This window comes from Terrapene carolina, unplaced genomic scaffold, assembly GCF_002925995.2.
Source record: "Terrapene carolina triunguis isolate 2854851 unplaced genomic scaffold, T_m_triunguis-2.0 Scaffold85, whole genome shotgun sequence".
NCBI classification, from domain to species: domain Eukaryota; kingdom Metazoa; phylum Chordata; order Testudines; family Emydidae; genus Terrapene; species Terrapene triunguis.
This window is the reverse complement of record NW_020664436.1, coordinates 1491802-1514715: the sequence shown is the minus strand read 5'-3', so window position 1 is coordinate 1514715 and position 22914 is coordinate 1491802. Positions and strand designations below refer to the sequence as shown.

Below are 22914 nucleotides of genomic sequence, written 5' to 3'. Positions count from 1 at the left end.
TGCATGGATAGATCCCTGCACCTGCATTAAATCCCATTGACTTAAATGGTGCTCAGCACAGTTGCAGAGATTCACTTGTGGAGCTCATTGCAGGATCAAAGCTTTCGTCTTCAACCTCCCTAGTGAGGTAGGTAAGTATCCCCACTTTATAGATGTGGGGGTTGGGAAGGGAAGGCATAACTAAATTAACTTGCACAGAATTAATTATATAGGCAATGAATTGAAGAACTGGGAGTAAAACCCCTGGGTCAAGATTCCTAGGTTCTGTGCTTCTCAACTAAAAAAGATGACATTATAAATGATTTAAACATTTACTGCATATACAGTTAATATTCAGGTTGGATTGTAATATCTATTATGTTTTCATATTTTTAGAGGTCGAAAATTTTCAGACCGAACAGATTTCTTTTGGAAAATGCTTCTCTTATGAAATCAAAACTAGGGCTGTCAAGCAATTTTAAAAAAATAATGGTGATTAATTGCACAATCAAAAAAATTAATTGTGATTATTCATACAATTAATCACACTGCTAAACAATAATAGAATACCATTTATTTAAATATTTTTGGATGTTTTCTACATTTTCAAATATATTGATTTCAATTATAACATAGAATACCCAGTGTAAAGTGCTCACTGTATATTTATTTTTTATTACAAATATTTGCACTCTAAAAAACAAAAGAAATAATATTTTCAATTCACCTAATACAAGTACTGTAGTGCAATCTCTTTATCATGAAAGTTGAACTTAAAATGTAGAATTTTGTACAAAAAATAACTGCATTGTTTTATTTTTCAATGTAAAACTAGAACCTACAAGTCCACTCAGTCCTACTTCTTGTTCAGCCAGTCACTCAGACAAACAAATTTGGCTACAATTTGCCAGAGATAATGCTGTCTGCTTCTTGTGTACGTCACCTGAAAGTGAGAACAGGCGTTCACATGACACTGTTGTAGCCAGCGACGCAAGATATTTACGTGCCAGATGCGCTAAAAATTCACATGTCCCTTCATGCTTCAGCCAGTATTCCAGAGGACATGCGTCCATTCTGATGACGGGTTCTGCTCGATAACGATCCAAAGCAGAGTGGACCGACGCATGTTTATTTTCATTATCTGAGTCAGATGCCACCAGCAGAAGGTTGATTTTTCTTTTTTGGTGGTTCGGGTTCTGTAGTTTCCGCATTGGAGTGTTGCTCCTTTAAGACTTCTGAAAGCATGTCCACACCTCGTCCCTCTCAGATTTTGGATGGCACCTCAGATTCTTAAACCTTGGGTCAAGTGCTGTAGCTATTTTTAGAAATCTCACATTAGTACCTTCTTTGGATTTCGTCAGATCTTCAGTGAAAGTGTTCTTAAAACAAACAACGTGCTGGGTCATCATCCGAGACTGCTATAACATGAACTGTCTGGCAGAGTGTGGGTAAAACACAGAGCAGGAGACATACAATTCTCCCCCAAGGAGTTCAGTCACAAATTAAATTAACACATTATTTTTTTAACGAGCGTCATCAGCATGGACGCATGTCTTCTGGAATGGTGGCCGAGGCATGAAGGGTCATACGAATGTTTAGCATATCTGGCACATAATTACCTTGCAACACCGACTAAAAAAGTGCCATGCGAATGCCTGTTCTCACTTTCAGGTGACATTGTAAATAAGAAGCAGGCAGCAGTATCTCCCGTAAATGTCAACAAACTTGTTTGTCTTAACGATTGGTTGAACAAGAAGTAGGACTGAGTGGACTTGTAGGCTCTAAAGTTTTACATTGTTTTGTTTTTGAGTGCAGTTATGTAACACAAAATGTCTACATTTGTAAGCAATACTTTCATGATAAAGAGATTGCACTACAGTACTTGTATGAGATAAATTGAAAAAATACTATTTATTTTGTTATTTTTACAGGCAAATATTTGTAATAAAAATAATAATATAAAGTGAGCACCGTACACTTTGTATTCCATGCTGTAATAGAAATCAATGTATTTGAAAATGTAGAAAAACATCCAAAAATATTTAATACATTTCAATTGGTATTCTATTGTTTAACAGTGCGATTAATCATGATTCATTTTTTTAACTGTGATTAATTTTTTTGAGTTAATCGCTTGAGTTAACTGTGATTAATCGACAGCCCTAATCAAAACATTTTGTAGGATCTTACTGATTTAGTTAAATTTTAGATGAAAATTTATCAGAGCTCTTTGTTTACATATGGCTACTATATTACAACAGTTGAAACAAAGCACTTCCACCTGCTCAAAACAAAATGTTCTTTTGTGGGAAATTTCAACTTTCTGTTCCATCTTAATGGGCATAAAGTTGTTATTTCAATCAATGTAGCTGTTTTCAGATATGTTCCCTATCAAATTCCAGTGCAACATAGATTATAGCTCATCATTATGTTTTGAAACACCATTAAACAGAAAAAATTGTGTAGAAATTCTTAGTGGATTGATTGACTACAGAAACTTTCAGCTTTAGGTCACTGTTTCAAATCCCTAGGAACGGTGTGAACGAAATTTGTTTCCATGTGATGGTGGTTTGGTGACTTACATGAAATGTGTTTGATGGTTTCTACTTCAGTTTCCAGTGGGCAAGCATTCGCATTAATAAAAAACAACATAAGTTGCACACTAGTTGGCAGGAAGACCTAGGACTGAAGCCCATCATGACTGAGCTGCCTTCATCCCTATAATAATAATACCTAGCACTTACATATCATCTTTGTCTGTAGAACTCAAAGTGCTTTACAAAGGAGGTTAGTGTCATTATTCCCATTTTACGAATGAGGGAAAGTGAAGCAGAGAGAATGCAGGTGATTTGACTAAGATCTTCCAACAGGCCAACATCAGAACTAGGAATAGAACCTGAGTCTCTTAATCACCCTATCTACTGGACCACACTGCTTCTCGAGGTGGTGCCTTTCAATGAACGTTGAGACACATTTGCAGAACTTTAGCAGTTACAGATCCTCCACATTTCCCATCCTCTACCTGTCCTATGAATGAATAGAGGACATCAGGTTGCAGGGCTGTTTATCCAGTATTTTTCATCAGCACTAAATTAATGCACACATTTTTGAAAGCTAAAAAACACCTAGAGGTTTTGTCTCTGTGTGAACAGAATTTTATATACTACTTTCCTGTCTTCAGTTTTACTGTACTGTATGGGTTTTACACAGGTGATTGTACATAACAATAGGTTTTAGCTGTTGGCTTCTTTCTTTTCATGCCTGCTGCCCCAAAAATCTATTTTACACGCAGAGCTCATGGAGCTACTGCCTATTATATATCTTCAGATGGAGAATGGAGTAGTTCAGAAGCAGGGAAGAAGTACTCAGTGCAGTTTCTTTCAAAGCCAGTTCCTCCTGTTTAGCTGAGTGTAGTTCTCTGAAAGCTTACATAAGAATCACATCTTGATCTGTGTAAACTGTGAATTTTATTTGACATTTAAATTTATAGTACAAACTAGAATTTTTTAACCTACTGTAGGCTGTCATAATCTTGCTAAGTAGTTTTGTTACATATTTTGAGATATTTAAGATGGGAACTCCATGTCAGAGAATATGACCTAATTAATAGTCTTATTTAATTTCAGATGGCATTAATACACATTAAAAATAACATATAGTCCAGATCTTTAGTATTTCCATTATATTCTGTTCCACTCAGTCAGGATGTGGTTAGTTGGGATGATTCCAGCTGATCTATTACGTCCTCTCCCAAATATTGTTTGCTGGGGAAAACCACTGCATGATAGGATGATAGGACCATTCCAAATCCATGACACTATCTGTTTAATACCCAGATTTGAATGACAGTCTGTGTCTCAGTCAATACAGATAGTAAGGTCCACAGAGATTTATACAGAGCTTAGAAGCTCCGTAGCTCCCTTAATCCTCACAGAGTTTACTAACTCACCTTAATCAAGAAGGCTGCTTAAATGAAGCTTGAGAGTCCTGTATCTATTAAGCGACTTCTACTGTATAAAGATTTTTTTTCTTATCAAAACCAGCATTAAAGTAGCCTAATGCATGGGGCTGTTGGTGTCATTTAACAAGATGCCTAAAACATGTCAGTAAACTCAGGAATATTTAATGCATTTTAAAATGTTTATTTTGTAGTTCTCTGTTCATGTGTAATGAGTGTGTTTTGTGCCATGTAAACAAAATGAAAAGCTTTCTTTTGAAATATGGTTATTAAATGTAGAAAGTCCTATGAAAAGGATAGCAAGGAGTTCATATTTTATTTCCCTGATATTTGAATCATACGTATTCAGTTTACAACTCCAGTGACGATTTTTTTCCTCCACAGCTGTCAGCACTGAAAACCTAGGTCCAACAATTAACCCAGGGGTCGGCAACGTTCAGCACGCGGCTCGCCAGGGTAAGCACCCTGGCGGGCCGGGCCAGTTTGTTTACCTGCTGACGCGGCAGGTTCGGCTGATCGCGGCCCCCACTCGCCGCGGTTCGCCCTCCCGGGCCAATGGGGGCGGCGGGAAGCGGCGCGGGCCGAGGGATGTGCTGGCCGCGGCTTCCCACCGCCCCCTTTGACCCGGGACGGCGAACCGCGGTCGGTGGGGGCCACGATCGGCCGAACCTGCCGCGTCAGCAGGTAAATAAACTGGCCCAGCCCGCTAGGGTGCTTACCCTGGCGAGCCGCGGGCCGAACGTTGCCGACCCCTGAATTAACCTGTGTTCTGTCTCTTATGTCATCTTCAGTAATAGGGATTCTGCAAATGGTACTTACCTAACAGTTTTGTGATAATTCTTGAGGCAGTATTGTTTCCTGTTTCCTCTCCCAATATTCACTGCATTGCAAATTTGGCTTTCTGTGTGTCTACCTTAGGGTTTTAGACTGCCACCCATCACCATAGTACCTGAGTGCCTTCCTTATAAAATCAATAGCAAATCAACAGGTTTTCCTTAGATATGACTCACAAAAATACATAAAACAGATATGCTGGGCATTAATTTTTAATTACTTAATATCCCAGATGTGCTGCTTTGAAGAAGGTGCTATTTTATATGGTTGCTTTTCGAACTATATCAGTGCTTCAAGGTGTCCCCTTGTGGGATAAGCAGTGAGAAACCAAGCAATAATTTGTTACGTTTTCTGTACCTGCACAGGAAGATGCAGTGCCTTCAAGAATTAACTTTATCATCCAGTACATCTGATAGTTGTTTTTTGCATATGACTTCTGTTAATTGAAAATGGACTTATTGAATTTTTCCTCTGCAGTACTTAGGATTTTGGGGATATGAAGTGGAAATAAACAGTGTTTTTCACTTATTTTTATTTCAGGGGATATAATTTTCAATGCCCACTACCCAGAGCTACCACCAGATTTTATCTTTGGAGAGGATGCTGAATTCCTGCCAGATCCCTCTGCCTTGCATGTGAGTACAGCTTCAGTGTTTTTGTGATCATTATGTGCTGGAGAGAGACTTGGCTTTTGAGAATGGCTCAACAATAGGAATTTGCTAACAATGCAGATTTAAAAAAAATCTTTTATTTCACTGTCATGTGGGTATGTAGACACTTCTTCCACTTTAAAACCATAATTATGGAGTCAACTAAATCATTAATTTAAAAATGTTTTAATCAAGATAAGACATCACATTCCGCTTATATAATAATTTAAAATGTTCTACAGTACATACCTGTAAAAAAAAAAAAAAAAAAAAAAAAATCAGTTGTTTCTATTTAGCACCTGATAATTTTCAAAGGTTTGCTTCTTTCAGCAAAGGGGTAAACCTTTGCCTTGCCTTTAAAACATTACTTGGACTTTGGCAGAGTTTATTTCATGGCAGAGAATGAGGTATAACTGGGTTGGGCTTTGGCATTAGTCTGTATTAACACCAGAAAGGGTGGAAACCAGGTGGGAGTGTATTGTAGGCACCATTGTGTCAGTCAAGACTCTGAAAACTTTATACCTATAATGAAATGGTGTTGCAGTAAAGACAGAAGCATGCTTTGGGGAGGGGAGATAATAAAATCAGCACATTAGATTGATAATACTTTGGGCTGGTCTATACTTAGCCGCTAGTTCGGCAGCTGGAAATCGAACTTCCTGGTTCGATTTATCGCGTCTGGTCTGGACGCGATAAATCGAACCAGGAAGTGCTCGCCGTCGACTGCGGTACTCCAGCTCAACGAGAGGAGTACCGCGGAGTCGACGGGGAGCCTGCCTGCCGCGTGTGGACCGCGTCTGAACCGCGGTAAGTTCGAAGTAAGGTATGTCGACTTCAGCTACGTTATTCACGTAGCTGAAGTTGCGTACCTTACTTCGACTTGGGGGGTTAGTGTAGACCAGGCCTTTGTTGCACAGTGTTGCTAGTGTGGAAGAAAAAATACATACCATAGCCAAGTACCATAAATGTGAAATATACTGAATATTTAAAATTAGTCTTTAATAATAAAGCCTTGTACCTAGAAGTGAACTTTGGTTGGGTACTTGTGATACTTCTAACTATGATATAGTAGTCACGTTAGTGTGCCTCCCTTATCAGACAAATATGCCTATAGCATAGAGTTCCAGTCTTATTCCTGCTCAGTGGCTAACATAAGCAGTTCTTCTTACTTCTGTTGTAGTGTTTTAAAGCTCAAATTAAATTTTCAGTTTTTGCTAAATATTTTTTAGCTTACTGACTTCTTCTGTTTTGTTTCTAGTTCTATTCTCTTGTGAATGATACATAATACTAAGGAATCCATTAGTCATAGATACATTCCATATTGATCCATTAGTCATCAGTGTGTTAACAAAAATTCTGCTGGAAATGCTAAGATGGGTTTGTTCTGGGTCCTCATTTTTTTTCCCCTCAGGGTCACTGATCTTTTCAGCTAGCCAAGTGCTTTGTAAGTTCTGTACCTAATTCTGTATGTCTGAAACTTGAAAGATGTCATTTGGATACTGGACATGTTTTGTCTCTTGGTCTGAGGCTGCAGAGTGGCTAACAGGTTATTTTAATTCATCTGACTAGCTCATTTGCTAGCAAGGAGTATCTATTTGTTATATTTTGGGATGTCTAACTTAAATTTCTTGATAGTTGGAATGTTTCTGTGACTTGGCAAATGGACTGTTGTTAATTTAAAACTGTCATTCATAAAACGGAAAGCACCAATTTCTTTATTACTGTTGCTTTTAAAACACTGAAAAATAAAAGGTAAAACATGATTTAAAAGGGACAGCATTTTTCGTACAGGGGCAAAAACGTCTGTCTACCACATAGAAAAGCTGAGTGCTTTGTTTAAATGGATCTAAGTTGTTTTGTACCATTACATCTGTTCAGGAATTTTATTTTATTATGGCCTTTATACATGCTTGGGCTTTTGAAGGCTGTCTTCTTAATATTCACATTATCTCTGTTCTCAAGCAGGATGCAGTAATCCAGTACTAACCAGATTTTATTAATTGTGGGCTACAGGGAAGTTAAATCAAATATAAAGAAGAATATGCATTGTAATAAGTAGAGTCTAAAGTGTATTTTCATAATCTTTAATTGATTTCTTAAATTCTAGTAATTTTTACCCCTTTCTCTGTTTAGTTCTTCTTTCACTCTATTCCAAGCTTCTCAGTGGTGCTTATAGCAACATCACTTAAAGGTTTGTGTCTCCATCACATATATACTCTTTACTTTGTATGTCATGTAACACACTTTTTGCTGTATTTAAAAAAAAAAAAAAAGATCTTTGCAGCAAATGAGGGATGAAACACTTCAAGGGAATTCTGGGCATCTTGCAGAAGAAATATTTATATAAAATTCATTGCTAAATAAGTTGTGTGATACATTTTGACAAAGTATGGTATATCACCTTATCTTTAATGTAAACATGAGTCCCTGGTCATGTCAGCCTAGTCATTTAATCTGTCCAAAGCCGCCTCCTTCTTAACATGTTCCTTCTTTACTTATCCACCTTTTATCATGTAGCTCTCACCATCCCCTTTGCTCCTCAGAGATGCCAGCCTCAATGGCTGTTTGTCCCTTTCTCCCACAACCACCGCTTTTCTTTCTTCAGTGTTACTTCCTACACATGGAACCTCCTTTCTGAGCTGACCACAAAGCTTCTGCACTGTGGAAGCTGGCTACTCTGGACTGCTACTGTTCGGTCGCTATCCAGTTCGGAGTGGGAAAGTTGACCGTTGGACTCGTGTTGATGGAAGTGTGCAGGGCCATTCATCACATCCTGCTCCAAAAGACCATGACTATGGGCAACGTGCGTGACATTGTAGATGGCTTTGCACAAATGGGCTTCCCTAACTGCGGAGGTGTGCTAGATGGCATGCATATTACAATTCTGGCACCACACTGCCTAACCACCGAATACATTAATCAGAAGGGGTATTTCTCTATGGTTCTCCGGCGCTTGTGGATCACCGTGGGCGTTTCACGGACATTAATGCAGGCTGGTCTGGAAAGGTGCATGACGGAGGCATCTTTCGGAACACTGGCCTGTTCAGGAAGCTGCAAGCAGGGACTTTCTTCCTGGACCAGAGGATCACTGTAGGGGAAGTCGAAATGCCCGTTGTGATCCTTAGAGACCCCTTGTACTTCTTAATGCCATGGCTTATGAAGCCATACACCGGGCACTTTGACAACATCAAGGAGCAGTTCAACATCAGACTGAGCAAGTGCAGAATGACTGAGTGTGCTTTTGGCCATTTAAAGGCCCGCTGGCGCTGCCTATATGGGAGGCTGGACCTGGCCGATGACAATATTCCTATGCTTATAGTCGTGTGCTGTACTCTCCATAATATTTGTGAAGGGAAGGGTGAAAGCTTCACTCAGAGCTGGACCGCTGAGGCTCAGTGGCTGGAGGCTGAATTTGAACAGCCAGAGACCAGGGCTATTAGAGGGGTGCAGCGCGGGGCCATAAGGATCAGGGATGCCTTGAGGCAGCAATTTGAAGCTGAAAGCCACTAATATTTGTTGCTATACTCGGGAGTGCAGTGCTTGTAATGCTAGGAGGTGATTGTGATTGGTGCAGACAATGCACTATGAAGGTTTAAGAAAATTGCCAGTTGCTTTGCAGGGCTCTGTTTGCTTTCAATTAATAGAATAAAGATTTCTTTCAAACCAACATAATTCTTTTATTAAAAACCAACAACCGGAGGAGAGAGATCAACAAAAAATCACATCAGCACAGAGGGGGATGGGAGAAGGGAAGATCCCAGGAGGTGTGGAGTCCCAGGACAGTTAAAGATTTGTGTATGTCCAGGGATCATATCCAACCTTCTCCTCTGGAGTACAGAGCAGTGGGTACTGTACTTCAGCAGGGCTAAACAGCAGAGGGACGGGTGTTGAGTGCAGTGGGTACTGGGAGTCCGCAGTGCTGGACTGTGATGGGGGAGAAGTGGAATGCTGCGGATACAGACTGGAGCCAGGAGGTTGATAAGAGTGTGCTGGCGGTGTCTGGGGGGGCGGTTCATGGGAAAGTTTTGCGACAGCGGCTGCAGGGGAGGGCGGGCGTGAAGCTGCTCAGTTTGCAGTGCTAGTATCGCCTGGAGCATGTCCACTTGGCATTCCATAATGTTTAAGAGCCACTCCATGGCTTCATTCTGGTGCGCCACGTTTTCCTTTCGGTCCCTCATCTCGCTGATCTTCAATTCCTGTTTTTCGGTCGCAGAGTGCACCATGACCTGACGCAGAAAGTTCTCCTTAGGTCTTCGTGGCTGTTTTCTAATTCTGCGCAGCCGTTCAGCCAGCTGTAACAAAGAGGGAGGCTGGGCTCCCAAGGTCATATCTGTGAAGCCAAATTGCAAACTTTTACAGAAGCAGTATTGTTTGCAACACAGTGACCACTGATTCAATTATTTAAAACACAGCCACCATTCACATACTTGTCACTAACTGGCTGACCCTAGGCAAGCACACATCAGTCACAAGACCCCCAAAATGGTGAGTAGCCACAGGGGAAATCAGTGTTCCCAGACCCTACTGTACACTGGGCATGTGGCTCTTGGGGAGAGCCAGCACTGTAGGGGGGGGGGCCTTATAATTATTTCTGTCCCCATATTTTTCCACAAGCTGTGTTCATTATGGAAGATACCTTGCTGCTGAGGGTGAGTGGGAAATAAAGGGAGAGATTGCCCAGTATGTCCATGAGAGTTTCCTGGAGATCTCTGAGGCGGATTCCCGTGAAGTGAGGGAGTCAATCAACACCCTGTTCTGCTGCTCAGACTAGGCATGTGGTGGTACATGCATCATACAGACACAAGCCTGCTTTCTGCAACCCTGCTGCCCCCAACGACTCACTTCAGCGGTTCCCAAAATCAAATCCACTTACCAGGGGCCTCCTCTCCTGTTTGTGCTTCGCCAACATCCGACAGCTGTGACTGGCTAGCCTCCTCCTCGGTAGAGAAGAGCTCCTGGCTGCATGCATCTCTGACCTCTGAGTTGTCCTCTGCCTCTGGGTCCCCCTCCCCCTCCCCATCCTTGTCCTCCTCCTGGCTCAGTCTACTATCGACTGGCACACGAGCCACCAAAGTATCCACAGTGACCTTCGCAGTGGAGGTGGGGTCGCCACCGAGTATCGCGTCCAGCTCGTTGTAGAACCGGCAGCTCGTGGGCGCAGCACCAGAGCGGCGGTTTGCCTCCTGTGCCTTGTGGTAGGCATTCTGCAGCTCCTTCATTTTGACCCTGCACTGCAGTGCGTCCCGGTCATGGCCCCTTTTTGTCATGCATTGTGAAATCTGTCCGTAGGTATCATAATTCCTATGGCTGGAGTGCAGCTGGGACTGGACAGCCTCCTCGCCCCAAAGCCTTTATTTTAGATTGTTTTGTAACTATTGTATATTAATGAAAATTTGTAAAAATCCTTTAAAATTATTGGTTGGAAGGTGGTTTATAAGTTCAAAGTATTATTAGAAATGAACATTCATATGGTTTTATTTTCATTTCTAAAATATACCTTTCTTAATTTATAGACTTACATCTCATATTTGTGTTTATATATTTATAATATAAAAAAACAGCTTCCCAGGATGTAAATAATAAAGTTCTTCCTCTCTTCTGTGTTGGTTATTTTGAATGGGAAGTACTGGACGTGTATTTAACAAACAATAACAACAAACATTCCCCCCTCCTCCATACCGCCATGTTTCACTGTATTCAGATAAAAATTCAATCGGCACAAAAACAGATTAGTAATTTGTGTATATAGATTAGATTATTTTGGAGCTCATTACTTTGATGCCGGTTTGAGTAACAAGAATTGTTTGTTATGTTAGCCTTGTTATTTGTTAGTGTTAGCCAGTCAATAATTGAAGTGCATACGTGAAATGTTAACCCTGATTTTCCAGTATTTTTGAAGTATGCTTTGCTTGGTGGGACGTAGACAACGGCATTATGGCAAAAGTTACCTTTTGAATTGGACTAGGATTGATTTTTGATATCTTAACTAACTGCCACTATTTGGTAGAGATTTGAATCCCAGTAGACTCTATTCAGCCATTTAGTCTACTGACATACACTAACTGGGCGATGTGTTGTTTACTTTATGAAGATCTTTCATTGAATCTTGACTTTTTAAGTTTTGTATCTTCTCTTTGTGGACATTAAAGATTCCACAATCCTTATTGTAATAGCAGATTTTGTCTCAATGTATTTGGGCAGAATTTTCCTCTCCTTTCTATAATGTGTTGTCCTATACCTTAAAGGTGGCTGCATTTCAATGGTTGGACAAATTATTCCTGTATATATTTCAAGACCAAAAAGAAGAATTTTATTAGAATCTTAACGTCTGCATGTTTGATAGAGCTTTTGCAATGAGGCTATGTTAAATCTACTAAATCAGCTTTACTTGACTAAATCCATTTTATTTTTCTAGTTTGCAGAGTTGAGGAACTCTGGCTTTGGTTTAGCACTTTTGTGTCTATGTAAATATGATTCCCATGGTGCACTACATCTTTGTATGTAAATTACGTAATTTTTGCTCTGACCATTTAAGAATTTAGTATCTTCAGATATAGTATCTGGGTATCTTTTTGCTAAGTTTCAGAATGCATTTATATTTTAAACCTATATTCTTTGTTGTGATTGTCTCAATATGAACACTTTTTCTTAAAGGAAAAAATGAAAGCCCATCTTTTTCCAATGGCAGCATATGGGTTTAAAGGTTTCAGGAGTACATTCATTTTTTGTAGGCATTTAAAGACAGGAGCACTTTGATTTAAATGCTAATCTAGTGAGTTTACAGTTAGGTTATCAGAAAGGGTAGGGTTAGTCCAGTTACGACACTTCTGTTTTTTGAATCACTGGTGCGTTGTTTGAGAATAGCATTGTCTTCTGTTTTTCATATGTTCTGTACATGATGATACATGGGCAAATTCATGGTTGTTTGGATGATGGTAACTGTAATTTCCATACTTTCTACATTTTTGTGTTTATTTTTAGCGCCCTGCAAATCTGCGGTTATCCACTTTCTATTCGCAGGTATCCGTGGACCATGTTTGCAGATTGCAGATCAGATGGGGATGCAAATTTTGTATCTGTACACGGCTCTATTTTCATGTTTAATCTTAACTTTGCTTGCGACGTCTCTTAATGATTTTTTTCCCTTTCTGTTGTTTATATATATATTTACAAACCAAGTTGCAGGTTAGCTAATTTTGTTTGTTTTGACTGAGCATTTCTTAAAGGCTTTTAAAAACATTTCAAAATGGTTCAGTGAATCATAGAATCATAGAATATCAGGGTTGGAAAGGACCTCAGGAGGTCATCTAGTCCAATCCCCTGCTCAAAGCAGGACCAATTCCCAACTAAATCATCCCAGCCAGGGCTTTGTCAAGCCGGGCCTTAAAAACCTCCAAGGAAGGAGATTCCACCACCTCCCTAGGTAACGCATTCCAGTGCTTCACCACCCTCCTAGTGAAATAGTGTTTCCTAATATCCAACCTAAACTGCCCCCACTGCGACTTGAGACCATTGCTCCTTGTTCTGTCATCTGCCACCACTGAGAACAGCTGAGCTCCATCCTCTTTGGAACCCCCCTTCAGGTAGTTGAAAGCAGCTATCAAATCCCCCCTCATTCTTCTCTTCTGGAGACTAAACAATCCCAGTTCCCTCAGCCTCGCCTCATAAGTCATGTGCTCCAGCCCCCTAATCATTTTTGTTGCCCTCCGCTGGACTCTTTCCAATATTTCCACATCCTTCTTGTAGTGTGAGGCCCAAAACTGGACTCCAGATGAGGCCTCACCAATGTCGAATAAAGGGGAATGATCACGTTCCTCGATCTGCTGGCAATGCCCCTACTTATACAGCCCAAAATGCCGTTAGCCTTCTTAGCAACAAGAGCACACTGTTGACTCATATCTAGCTTCTCGTCCACTGTGACCCCTAGGTCCTTTTCTGCAGAACTGCTACCTAGCCATTCGGTCCCTAGTCTGTAGCAGTGCATAGGATTCTTCTGTCCTAAGTGCAGGACTCTGCAGTTGTCCTTGTTGAACCTCATCAGGTTTTTTCTGGCCCAATCCTCTAATTTGTCTAGGTCCCTCTGTATCTGATCCCTACCCTCCAGCGTATCTACCACTCCTCCCAGTTTAGTGTCATCTGCAAACTTGCTGAGAGTGCAGTCCACACCATTCTCCAGATCATTAATAAAGATATTAAACAAAACTGGCCCCAGGACCGACCCTTGAAACCGGCTGCCAACTAGACATGGAGCCATTGATCACTACCCGTTGAGCCCAATGATCTAGCCAGCTTTCTATCCACCTTACAGTCCATTCATCCAGCCCATACTTCTTTAACTTGGCGGCAAGTATACTGTGGGAGACCATATCAAAAGCTTTGCTAACGTCAAGGAATAACACATCCACTGCTTTCCCCTCATCCACAGAGCCAGTTATCTCATCATAGAAGGCAATTAGGTTAGTCAGGCACAACTTCCCCTTGGTGAATCCATGCTGACTGTTCCTGATCACTTTCCTCTCCTCTAAGTGTTTCATAATTGATTCCTTGAGGACCTGCTCCATGATTTTTCCAGGGACTGAGGTGAGGCTGACTGGCCTGTAGTTCCCCGGATCCTCCTCCTTCCCTTTTTTAAAGATGGGCACTACATTAGCTTTTTTCCAGTCATCCGGGACCTCCCCCGATTGCCACGAGTTTTCAAAGATGATGGCTAATGGCTCCGCAATCACATCCGCCAACTCCTTTAGCACCCTCGGATGCAGCGCATCCGGCCCCATGGATTTGTGCTCATCCAGCTTTTCTAAATAGTCCCGAACCACTTCTTTCTCCACGGAGGGCTGGTCACCTCCTCCCCATACTGTGCTGCCCAGTCCAGCAGTCTGGGAGCTGACCTTGTTTGTGAAGACAGAGGCAAAAAAAGCATTGAGTACATTAGCTTTTTCCACATCCTCTGTCACTAGGTCGCCTCCCTCATTCAGTAAGTGGCCCACACTTTCCTTGACTTTCGTCTTGTTGCTAACATACCTGAAGAAACCCTTCTTGTTACTCTTAACGTCTCTTGGTAGCTGCAACTCCAAGTGCGATTTGGCCTTCCTGATTTCACTCTTGCATGCCTGAGCGATATTTTTATACTCCTCCCTGGTCATTTGTTCAATCTTCCACTACTTGTGGAACAGGATTGTTTAAGAGTCCCTCTTAAACTTTCAAACTGTGCAGAGACTCTCAGACCCTGCTACTTCCCTTTCCATTCAGAATAATTTTCTTGAAAGATAGAACCATACAGGGTCACCCTATAATATAAATTACGCTCTTCTGGGTGGTCTTTTTGGAATGAGTTACTCTATGGGTCCTCACACACAAAACCTCTGACATGACTCAAATGGAATGTTTTCTAAAACATTAATGGATTCTTCCTAAATTTCAAAAAGTCACTGTGCCCTCTACACAAGATTTTTGTCAGAGCCTGACTCAGAATGGAGTTGAGCAAGGATGTGTTTTTCCTAAAGAGAATTCACAGGCTCTAGTTCTTGTAGCACTACATCCATTTTATTCCAGGAAAAATTTGCAAGCATATCTATCCTTGATATCTTTGGGTGGTGATGCTTTCTACATTTGGGGGTGTCCAGACATCTTGGAGAAGATTAGTGTCCAAACACCTTCACTATGAGCTAACTGGGAGTAAGTTAATGTACAAAATATATCCCTAGCTCTTTACAACTTGGAAGCTGACCATCTCAATATGGGGTAGAGTTTGGACAGTTAAGTCAATACACCTGAATGATACTGGTGAAATATGATCACATGATTGTGTGAGAATGTGCTCCGCTTTTTATAGAAATGGACACCATTGGGTCTAAATAAGAGCTCTGAACAGGATTGCTACCAGTACATGAACTAAACTAGTGAGGGAGGATACACTTACAATCTCTGTTCTCTATCATTACTGCTCCTGCCTAAAACCATTTCTCTAGCCAGAGCTTGTTTTCCTTTTAGTTGGTGTTTATTGGGCTTATGTATTGTTTTTGAGTTAATATATTGTTTTTTCTTAAGCATTTTTATGCTAGATTTGCAATTTTACTTTTCACTGAGGACTCTGTTGCCTTTGAAAATATTTTGTTTGTTTTTGTGCTGCGCTTGGATGTCTTTGGGGTTGAGCACTTTAAAAATAAAACTTATTTTTACTCTGACTGATTCTGAAACCTATTCCAAATTTGTTTGGGGGAGGGGGCGTGGAGGTGGGAAAGTGGTTAATTATTTTTTAGAATGTGAAAAGCTCTTCTACTAAAAACATTTGAAATCTACATCTGGTCAGCAACTGTATGCCAAACTTCACCCACGGAAGCTTAAAAGAGCCAAGATATCTAAACCTGAAAATCTGGATTTATAATGGAGGTGCCAGCTGAATCCTGTTTATATTTTGAATAACGATTTGTCCAAAATAGTGCATGTAATTTGGGTGTATATAGCACAGAGAAACTTCAAAATCTAATTTTCTAATTTTACAAAACATTGTTTGCTTAGTCATTGAAAAGATATCAACAAATTAATTGTTAGAATATGTCAGATTTTTTGAAAATGCAATATTTGGTGATGGAAGAGGATAAATCAGAAGATTGTCAGTGGGATAATAAACCTTTCACCTTTAGGTTGTTGACTCAAACCAACCCAAATGATATTTGTTGCCTTCTCTCAGTTGCTTGGTTGTCTGTGGGCAGTGCGGTTATGAGCACTTATATTATTCTCTAAACTGTAGAAGTGCTCTGCTTGGGTCAGTATTGAGACACAATCGTAGAGCAGTACGACACCTTTATCTAATATTAAATTGAGTGAAAAATGTAAAATACAAATAAAAAAAATTATATATATATATATAGAGAGAGAGAGTATAATTCTACGTTCCTTGTGTGCCCATAAATCCCATTGAACTCAATTTGGGTGCAAAACTGTATTTTATCAAAAGTTTACTTGCTATATTTAAAAAAAATCCTACACAAATGTATATTTCCTCTCTAGTTTTTTTTAATCTTGAAATCACACACACAATGTTTTTATAATTTATAATGCAATAATATTTCATTGCATTTTCTAAAAGAAATTAGTAACTTCTGGGTCCTGGTTCCCCCAGCACAGAGTAAATGGGTAGATCGTATGCGGTGAGGCAAGTCAGTGAGCCTTGTGTACACTTTAAAATGGTTTGCTGGTATAGATATACCAGTATAACTATCCTGGATAACCCCCTAGTGGAAACACAGCTTATGCTGTCAAGAGTTAGGGAACATACAATACAAGTGGACTAGCTACAACAGTAAAAGATTCACTCAGGGGAATGGAACCTTAAGGAAAATGTATTTCACAATGTGGTGGCTTGACTGGACTTTCAACAGATAGGTTTATTCACCATAAGACACAACAGGATGATGTGGAAGTTTTTGCAGCAGGTTTTCAGACCTCTGGGTAACGGTTCCATCCCTAGGAAATTAAGTCTGGCATCTGCCTTCCAATTTTCCCTCTCATTTTGAGGGTTCTAATAAAAATAGACTTGGGCAACTGTAATCTTCATGGCCCTGGATCTTCTTTAAAGGGCTGGGATATGCTATGCAGATCTTCTAAGAATGTCCAAAAATCACATTTCTCCTTCCTCATCAGAAGGATCTGCTATCCTAAGGCCTCTTTGTACGGATACATCTCAACCCAAATCCATTTTTACTGTTGGCCTGGCACATGAAAGGAATATGCTGAAAGAGCTAGACATTATCAAGAGACTCAGGAAGATCCTATTAGCATCCAGAAAGAAATTTTCCTCGATAGCGTACTGGTGTGTGTGGGAGTGCTTTTCTCAATGGTGTACTGTGAGGAAACTCTCTCCTAAGATATCTGGCACCCCTTTTGTTCTGTGTGTTTCTTGGGGGGGGGGTTCTTTTAATTTCCCTTAAAGTTCAGGCCTCCATTCTTTGTAGGAGGATGGACAGGAGGCTTTTCTATGGGCTCCCATCTCCTTGCTCTCCCTTCTTCTGGACGATCAAGATGCTAAAGGAGCACTCAAAGATGATAAGGCCATTACGGAGAAACTAAATGAATTCTTTGCTTCTTTGCATTGGTCTTCTCTATTGAGGATGTGAAGGAGAGTCCCAAACCTGAGCCATTCTTTTTGGGTGACAGATCTGAGGAACTGTCCCAAATGGAGGTGTCATTAGAGGAGGTTTTCGAACAAATTGATAAACTAAACAGTAATAAGTCTCCAGGACCTGATGGTACTCACCCAAGGGTTCTGAAGGAACTCAAATGTGAAATTGCAGGACTACTAACTGTCATCTGTAACCTATCATTTAAATCCACTTCTGTACCAAATGACTGGAGGATAGCTAATGTGACGCCAATTTTTAAAAAGGGCACCAGAGGTGACCCTGGTAACTACAGGCCAGTAAGCCTCACTTCAGTACCAGGCAAATTGGTTGAAACTATCGTAAAGGACAAAATTGTCAGACACATAGATGAACATAATTTGTTGGGAAATAGTCAACATGGTTTTTGTAAAGGGAAATCATGCCTCACTGATCTACTAGAATTCTTTGAGGGGGTCAACAAGCATGTGAACAAAGGAGGTCCAGTGGATATAGTGTATTTAGATTTTCAGAAACCTTTGACAAGGTCCCTAACCAAAGGCTCTTAAGCAAAATAAGCAGCCATGGCATAAGAGGGAAGGTCCTCTCATGGATTGGTAACTGGTTAAAAGATAGGAAACAAAGTGCAGGAATAAATGGTCAGTTTTCAGAATGGAGAGAGGTAAATATTGGTGTCCCCCAGGGATCTGTACTGGCTCCAGTCCTATTTAACATATTCATAAACGATCTTGAAAAAGGGGTAAACAGAGAGGTGGCAAAATTTGCAGATGATACAAAATTGCTCAAGATAGTTAAGTCCCAGGCAGACTGTGAAGAGCTACAAAAGGATCTCTCAAAACTGGGTGACTGGGCAACAAAATGGCAGATGAAATTCAATGTTGATAAATGCAAACTAATGCACATTGGAAAACATAATCCAAACTATACATATAAAACAATGGGGTCTAAGTTGACTGTTACCACTCAAGAAAGAGATCTTGGAGTCCTGTTTAGGGTGACCAGACAGCAAGTGTGAAAAATCGGGACCGGGGTGGAGGGTAATAGGAGCCTATATAAGAAAAAGCCCCAAATATTGGGACTGTCCCTATAAAATCGGGACATCTGGTCATCCTAGTCCTGTTCATAAATATAAGGTTTGCATTATCCCTTTGTGCCACAGCATTGCTCTGGAAGCTTATGTTGAGTTGCTTGTCCTCTATGACCTCTAGATCCTTTCCCAAGTCACTGCTTTCCTGGGTAAAGTCCCCCACCTTCTGTAGGAATGGCCTCCATTCCCTTGTTCCTAGAAGTATGAATGTTCATTTTTCAGTATTAAAAAGCATTTTTGCTCAAATGGGCCCAGCGTACCAAGCGATCTATATGACAGACCCATTGTCATTATGTTGCTTTCTACCAATCTGTCATGCACAAATTTTATCGGCAGTGATACTATATTTACTTCAGCTCATTGATGAAAACGTTGCATAGCATCAGGCCTAATTATGATCTCTGCGGAACCTCATTAGAAACACTCACATTTGATGATGATTCCTCATTGACAACCACTGTTTGAGGTCTATCAGTTAGCCAGTTCTTAATCTATTTAACGTGCTCCAGAATGACGTGTGGCACTAAGTCAAAAGCCTTATAAAAGTCTAAGTATATTTCATCTACTTCGTTATCTTTATCAACCCAACTTGGAATCGCATCAAAGAATGAAATCAGGTGTGCTTGACAAGACCTATTTTCCGTAAAACCACATTGATAGCTTTAATTATATTCCTATCTCTTAATTCTTTATCAATTGAATCCCACATCTGCCTTTCCATTATTTTGCATGGGATTGATGTCAGGCTAACAGGCAGGGCCTAGCAACAAAGAACGTGGCCCCCTCCGAACATATGTCCGGGCGGGGCCCCTTACAATGCAGAAACTGGAATGCGGTATTTATTTTGCCACTTTTAGGGGCCCCCCTTCCTTGCGGGGCCCCCCCTCTGAACATATGTCCGGGCGGGGCCCCTTACAATGCAGAAACTGGAATGCGGTATTTATTTTGCCACTTTTAGGGGCCCCCTTCCTTGCGAGGCCCCCTCCGGTCGGAGGGTACGGAGAGCGCTCGCTACGCCTCTGCTAACAGGGCCTATGATTATACAGGTTATTTTGCTTGCCATTCTTTGAATATTGGACATTAGCACTCTTCCAGTCCTCTGGAATTTCCCCTGTATTCCAAGGTTTATTAAAAATTATCAGCTGCCCAAATACCTTCTCCAGCCAGCTTTTCTAGGACTCTTGGGTGCACATTTTGGGCCTGCTAATTTAAAAATGTTTATCCCTAGCAGATATTGTCTAACATCCTCCTCAGTTACTAATAGACTGGAAGATACTTCATCGACCTCATATGATACAAGTACATCATCCAGCTTCTTTCCAAGTATAGAATAAAATTATTCATTAAATGCTTCTGCCTTTTCTGCATCATTAACCATTTTACCTGTTTTCCTCATCAGGATAGCTCAGTGGTTTGAGCATTGGCCTGCTAAACCCAGGGTTGTGAGTTCAGTCCTTGAGGGGGCCATTTAGGGATCGGGGGCAAAACAACAACGAACAACAAACTGTCAGGGATAGTACTTGGTCCAGCTAGTGAAGGCAGGGGACTGGACTCGATGACCTTTCAAGGTCCCTTCCAGTTCTATGAGATAGGTATATTTCCATATATTATTATTATTTGGATAGTTTTCTGAAAACATCCACTCAATGTGCGGTGGCAGTCAAAAAAGCAAACAGAATGTTCGGAATCATTAAGAAAGGGATAGATAAGACAGAAAATATCATGTTGCTTCTATATAAATCCATGGTACGCCCACATCTTGAATACTGCATGCAGATGTGGTTGCCCCATCTCAAAAAAGATATATTGAAATTGGAAAAGGTTCAGAAAAGGGCAACAAAAATGATTAGGGGTATAGAACGGCTTCCATCTGAGGAGAGATTAATAAGACTGGGACTTTTCAGCTTGGAAAAGAGGCGACGGGGGGGGATATGATAGAGGTCTATAAAATCATGAGTGGTATAGAGAAAGTAAATAAGGAAGTGTTATTTACTCCTTCTCATAATACAAAAACAAGGGGCCACCAAATGAAATTAATAGGCAGCAGGTTTAAAACAAACACAAGAAAGTATTTTTTCACGCAACGCACTGTCAACCTCTGGAACTCCTTGCCAGAGGCTGTTGTGAAGGCCAATACTATAACGGGGTTCAAAAGGGAGCTAGATAAATTCATGGAAGATAGGTCCATCAATGGCTATTAGCCAGGATGGGCAGGAATGGTGTCCCTAGCCTCTGTTTGCCAGAAGCTGGGATTGGGTGACAAGGCATGGATCACTTGATGATAACCTGTCTGTTCATTCCCTTTGGGGCACCTGCCATTGGCCACTGTCAGAGGACAGGATATTGGGCTTGATGGACCTTTGGTCTGACCAAGTATGGGCGTTCTTATGTTCTCCTTGAAGATTTTGCCTGTACCTCCCTGGAGCTTGAATTTAGTCCTTCAGTTCCTCTGTCTTTTTTTCTTTTAGCCCCTTTCATATATTTTCCCCTCTCTTCCTGGAAGGTGGCTTCTTAGAGGGTTTAGCCACTCTTACTTGTGTATCTCTCTTTATGGTTTCCCATGGAAATAAAATGGTCCTATGTATGTGCCTCACTTTTCTCCCCAAAGTTTTGGCCTCATTTCATCTTAATCAGGACATAGTTTTGCCAAACATTGGCTCTAATCTCACACAAAGAAAGGAAAGCATATAGTACAATCTGCATGTTCATATGGTTCTAAAGTTCAGTTTGGATAGAATATAAGACTTTAGGCTTCTAAATCCCTTTTCCTTCTCTTTGAAGGGCAAAGGAAGACTGTCTGGCTTCCAGATGTGAGCGAGCCAGATGAAACACTCTTTAAAGGCCTATAAAATTACTAATTTATCCTCTTTAGTCTTCACTGAGGCTCACTTTACAAAGGTAACATTGGTCTTTTCGTGTGAGATAGGTGAGTCTACTGTAGGAGAACTGTGCAGCACAGATATCTTCTTGCACGTGACCTGTAACTATTACAGACTGGATGGCTTTGCTTCAGTAAATGTGACCTTTTGAAAGCTGCATTCTTTGTGTAACAATTCAGTAGGCCATTCCCAAGCCAACTATCCCTACTATAGTTGTTTTGGGTAGGGTTACCATACGTCCGGATTTTCCCGGACATGTCCGGCTTTTTGGTCCTCAAATCCCCGTCCGGGAGGAAATTCCAAAAAGCCGGACATGTCTGGGAAAATAGGGAGGGGTTGTGGGGCTTGGGTCCGGGCTGGAGCCGCTGGGGCCGGAGCCGGAGCCGCTGGGGCTGGCCGTGCTCGGCCGCTGGCCGGCGCCGGCCAGCGCCGCTCGGCCAGGGACGAGACCGGGGCCGAGCCAGAGCTGCTCAACCGGAACCGGGGCCCGAGCCGAGCCGGGCCAGAGCCGCTGGGATCGGGGCTTGGGGTGCTCGGCCGGCGCCGCTCGCCCGGGGCCAGGGCCGGGCCGGGCCGGAGCCGCTCGGCCAGAACTGGGGCCTGAGCCGGGCCGGGCCGGAGCCGCTGGGACCGGGGCTGGGGTGCTCGGCTGCTGGCCGGCGCCACTTGGCCGTGGCCGGTGCCCCGGGGCCTGAGCTGAGCTGGAGTCGCTAGGGCCAGAGCCGCTGGGGCCAGGGCGGGCCGGAGCCGCTTGGCCGGGGCCGGTGCGCTTGGCCGGAACCGGGGCTGGTGCCCCAGGGCCCGAGCCGAGCTGGGCCGGAGACGCTGGGGCCAGAGCCTCTTGGCCGGGTCCGGCCGCCGGAGGTAATAGTCAATTAGGTAATAAAGTGCCATCACTGGTAAAATGTGGGTCTGGCTAGAGAATCTTGCCTGTATGCTCGGGGTTCTACTGATCGCCATATTTGGGGTCGGGAAGGAATTTTCCTCCAGGGTAGATTGGCAGAGGCCCTGGAGGTTTTTCGCCTTCCTCCGCAGCATTGGGCAGGGGTCGCAAGCTGGAGGATTCTCTGCGACTTGAAGTCTTTAAATCACGATCTGGAGACTTCAACAGCTGAGTTAAGGGAAAGTGGGTGGGCCAGCTTTTGTGGCCTGCATCATGCGGGAGGTCAGACTAGATGACCATAATGGTCCCTTTTGACCTTTAAGTCTATGAGTCTATGAGGTAGCCACTTGGCCGGGGGGGCTGGACTGTGCCGCGCCTCCTCGCACCCCCCTGCCACCGCCCCAGCTTACCTGCTGCCTGCCTGCCTGTTTAGGCTTCCCGCGAACATTTGATTTGCGGGAAGCAGGGGAGGGGGAGGAGCAGGGGGGCGGAGCATTCAGGGGAGGGGGCGAAGAAGGGGCGGAG

General features: G+C 42.1%; 1 protein-coding gene across 2 annotated transcripts in view; it reads left to right on the top strand.

Annotated features, from left to right (window-relative positions):
• The window catches only part of BABAM2 (BRISC and BRCA1 A complex member 2), a 307510-nt gene that overhangs the window by 62890 nt on the left and 221706 nt on the right, over positions 1-22914 (top strand). For both annotated transcript variants that reach the window (XM_024198185.1, XM_024198186.1), the window contains exon 4: positions 5312-5406. In XM_024198185.1, coding sequence (XP_024053953.1) covers positions 5312-5406 — 95 coding nt within the window. The remainder of the gene's footprint in view (positions 1-5311; positions 5407-22914) is intronic.